At 35.8% G+C, this 4,686-nt stretch overlaps 1 protein-coding gene across 1 annotated transcript; it reads right to left on the bottom strand.

Moving 5' to 3' along the window:
• Positions 1-231: 231 nt before the first annotated feature.
• Positions 232-3,301, bottom strand: LOC126376958 (uncharacterized). Its single transcript, XM_050024511.1, has 4 exons — positions 3,206-3,301; positions 2,443-2,616; positions 1,867-2,029; positions 232-314 (listed from the first exon to the last, which is right to left on the bottom strand). The coding sequence occupies exons 1-4, from the start codon at positions 3,299-3,301 to the stop codon at positions 232-234; spliced, it is 516 nt and encodes a 171-aa protein (XP_049880468.1).
• Positions 3,302-4,686: the final 1,385 nt, after the last annotated feature.

Raw genomic sequence — 4,686 nt, forward strand, 5'->3', positions numbered from 1 at the left:
TTTTGTTGAATGAGAGCATTTTTATAGCCTTTCATCTTATCCATCAGACAAAATTGACGCGCAAATCGCGGAATATGTCAGTTGGTTCAGAGTTTTTCGAATTTAGATTGTAACTGTGGACGCTAAGGTGGTCCATTATGTATTGTGTCCTGCCATTAAAAATCCACCAATAAAAACGAAAATTTTATTCATAAAAATAAATAGCACAGAAAACACAAAATAGTACAAATTCTAAATATCGATATGGCTGGAGGCTGCCAGATAATTCATCGTCATACGCAAGCTGTTCACTACAATGATGAAATATGCCGTCACTGAAACAAAAAACATCAGGTAGTTATAATATACTGGTAAATAGGGGAATGTTTCAGCCTTTATTCAGAGAGCAAAAATGAAATAACGAAACAGAATTCGTGCAGTGAATAATAATAGTCAAGAAGAATAACGTATTTAATGTCATTGGTGAATGGTTGATGATACGACATAATGTTGCTTATGGCAAGCACTTATTTAATAAAGGTCAAAAGTGAAAAGGCAATGATTAAACAGTACGTGTAGAAACTCTAGTATATACCGCCAGGGTTTTTGTCTGACTGAATGGCAGCAAAATGATGCACATGAAAATTACCGCGGTAAGCATGTAACATTTTTTATTTGAATATATTTGTAGTTATTCTTCTTGACTTACCATAATTCACTGGTAAGTTAAGTCAGACACCGACCAAGTTGCTAGCTGCAAAATAGATCATCGAAATTCGTAGACTGTTGACTACGACTATGAAATACGCCGACACTGCAAAACCAAACAGTTTATACTTCAGAAAGCGTGGTCGCAAATGTCGTTTCTATAATTAACTATATATTTATGCGACGGGATTCTTTATCTTGAGATAAATATTAGGAGCATAGGGTTGTGCACGTAAATGTCTATACAAGGTGTTAGTGACATCGTACCGAATACCAAGGGGGGATGATTCAGATTCAGCTCGTTATTCTGAGTTAAATCAAGTAGAATTTTCCGTCGAAAAATTCATGACTTTTTTAAATTATTTCCAGTTATTTTCAGAATCATGGTCTGAATCATCCCTCAAAGTTTTCGTTACGATGTCTCTGTATGATGCTATATCACTTGGAGGAGTTATTATCGGAGGGATTGGCCGGGGATCGTGCATTGGCGTGAGGAGTGGAAAAATCAAGGAGAGGCTCTTCCCAGCAGATTGATTAGGTAAGATAAGATAACATATAATTCTTCCAAAGCACATCCGTTACTTGGCATATTGCCAATACAAAATTTTGTGCTATCTCTCGATCAACGAGCAAGTAAGTTGTATGGATACGTATTTATCTACTTGTCAAATCTTCTGATTAATACCCTTCGAGGTTTCAGTCAGAATACTTCACAATAAACTTGTTGGAAGCCATTTAGTGCGTTATCGCGATTTCTCCTTTCCTTTATTGTCAGTTCTTGTAGAGGTTTTGTACGTCAAAAAGTTCTTGATTCAGAGAATTGCAATGATACAAAGCAGCCAAAACAAAGCCACTTGTTTAACTTTAAGAATGATTAGAAATGTTCAAAACATTTTCGTTATTGACGTATCGAATGTAGTTGACTATGATCATGAAGTGACTATTCTGGATAATTGTGAATTGGATTTTCAATTCAGAATTAGGGTTTCCACACATATCGGATACGGATCCAGCAGCATTACAGCCAGAAAGTCGGACTTGACTAAAACTGTGTCGAATCGCATTAAATTTTGATAAGGATGTGAACTTTACAAAAGAAACCCGGCCCAAGATAGTTCCTAGCACTGCCTCTACGTTGAATTTAACTGTTGCTATTACTAAATAAAGAAGATGACTTACAAAGAACATTGACAATCATCATGACAAGGAGAGTGCTTCCAGCTACAAGGCAGTTGCCATGGACAGCGAAGCAGTAGGTCGATAGGATAAAGAATATGACGACCGTGGTGGCACTGTAGCCTAGAGCTCCCCATTGGTAAATCTCGAGCATCTTCGGTAAATTCTGTGGATGTACAATATAACAAGCAATTTTTTGTAATGAGTTCAGAATATAACATAGAATGAAGATAGAAGGCATAAAATCAATGAAAATAATCAATATCACGTATTTGATATTTAACTTGTAAGCTCTTACCATAAATGTACAAGTATGAATATGCAAAATTTCGAAATATAATAATCAATAGAATTAACAGGACTAAAATATTTGGATACTGGAGATCCTTACTTTGAAAGTTTATTTTGATGAAATATCATTGGAATGCCATTTAACATATTGGTAAATGAATTAATAAGCTACAAACAAAATATAATTATAAATAAAATAATATGACCGAAAGTTTAGAAAGTTAATTTTTTGGCCATCATTAACAAAGGTTTTTTTTAAACAGAATTTGTTTTTAAACAGATACTTACGCACAAAGAACCAACGAGGAGGAAGATGCTAACAACGCAGAGGAATATAGAAGCGAAGCCCAGGATGACCTGAGCAGCAGTCTCCACTGGTGTCGCTGATGACGTCACGAAACCGTGCAGGTCCCAGAAGCCGTGAGTGTGGCTCACGTTTGGAGCCAGCATCAAACCTGCAAACTATGAAGAAGATAAAGAATTTAACAGTTGTTGACTTTTGTACCGTATGTTAGGTATTTCTTCGTACAATCGCTTTACTATAATTGATAATTATGACCCAAAGTCGCTATACGTATACATACACATTGTATACGTACGTACGGTAACGAGCACTAATACGTATACACTTTGAAACCATGTTACATTAACTTTTTTTGACAAATTAAACCGTAAGTCTCATGAAATGTCAAATATGATAGTGCGACAGGGTTCTAAAGTGTGTATATGATATTGCTCATGACTGTACACACGTTGTTTACACGCTGGAAATATTAATGTGAATTCTAATTTAAAATTTTGAAGAGAAGATCTACATAAGGTATAGTTTTGTCCCCTTTTGGCTTGATACTCCCGTTCCGTTACAACCTGTATGTATATAAGCATACGTAGATATATTATTGATTACATGGTTTATTATTAGTAAAGTATTTATAAATAACTAACAAAAACACATTTCTCTCAAATTTTAGTAGGGAATTATGGTGTTTTTGTGTTTTGTGTCTAAATTAATATGTATTACCTTTATCCTGTTCTGATATTTTGTACTTACGAATGATACGATAGCGATCAATACAGAGCCAGCTCTGAGGAAACAGCAAAAACAGCAACTGATTACAGTTGGCAACTTGTCGAAGTGTTTCGCCATGTCTTATGTTATTGATTTCACTCTACTCACAATTTTTATTTACTTAATATACATACATGAACCTTTAATTTTTCATTGTTAACATACAAAACTTTAAAAGATAGTTATGTATATTCTCGTTATACGAAACGAAATATTTTGGTGTTTTTACGTTTAATTTTGACGTTTTGAACGTGTTTAACAGCGTCTTATTTTTCTTCTTTAAAGAAGACGGTATACAAATGCGGCGTAGTTTCAAATCTATATGACAAGATAACTCATATAGATACTCAAACTACACCTACTTTGTACTTTTATTTGCACTTATTTTGACAGTTTTCTTATAATTCATTAGAGGACATAAGCTCGTGATCATATTCCAGTTGGGGTAGTCACAGATTCGTCCATCCCAAGATGAACTAAGTATTCACACCTCACCGAGCTCCCTGTTAGACCAACGTGATAGGTAACCGTATCATCGTCTATGCATCTATCAAAAAAATGCCAATACATACATTAAAAGTTGGCTCATTAGTACGCAGAGTGCGAGGGAGCACGAACAGCGTCCTTAGGATGGTGGGAGACCGGCTGGACTCCGCGCTGCTGGGCCGGTTCACCCATCTGCTTATTATCTGCATTACTTGTTACTAACATAGCATGTAAGTTAGTCATACTAACATATCTATGGACTGTAGTCTGAAAATAAATGTTTTTTTTTATAATCATCCTCCTGTCATTTTCCCACTATAGGTGGGGTTGGCACAACATGTATTCTTCTTGCATTCATTTCTATCAGTCATCATCTCGGTACTCACACCTTTCACACACATATCCATTTTTACACAGTCCATCCACACTTTCTTGGGTCGTCCCCTACCCCTATATGCATTTTTTTTTAAATATAATAGTCTCGCGTTTGACCACAGTCTCACCAGGGGCCTGTTTAATAAAACTTACAATTGTAAATTACAACGACAATTTGATGTTCATTACGTAGCTAATATGAATCTGCAAAATATTCGTGATCACACACTTCGCAATGCACATCAAATTGTCATTGTAATTTACAATTGTAAGTTTTTTTAAACAGGCCCCTGATGTTAAGTGACGATGTGGTCTAGGGTGGATCACGCTTACCTAGCAAATGCCTTTTCACACTAGCCTTGAAGACTCCCAGATTATAACGAGTCGGAAAAACAGACAACGGCATGATCTACATTCATACTCATAATTTTCCTCGTTTTATGCCTTTCATACCTTCTTATTACATGCCCATACCATGCTAACCTGTTGCACCTCAATTTCTCAGTGACCGGCGCTACTTTCAGACTCTTGTATATTCATTCCTAATCTTGTCTATTACATAATACATAAAGCCTATATACGTCACACTGCTGGGCACAGGC

The sequence above is a fragment of the Pectinophora gossypiella genome, chromosome 22 (genome assembly GCF_024362695.1).
Source record: "Pectinophora gossypiella chromosome 22, ilPecGoss1.1, whole genome shotgun sequence".
Taxonomy (NCBI): Eukaryota; Metazoa; Arthropoda; class Insecta; order Lepidoptera; family Gelechiidae; genus Pectinophora; species Pectinophora gossypiella.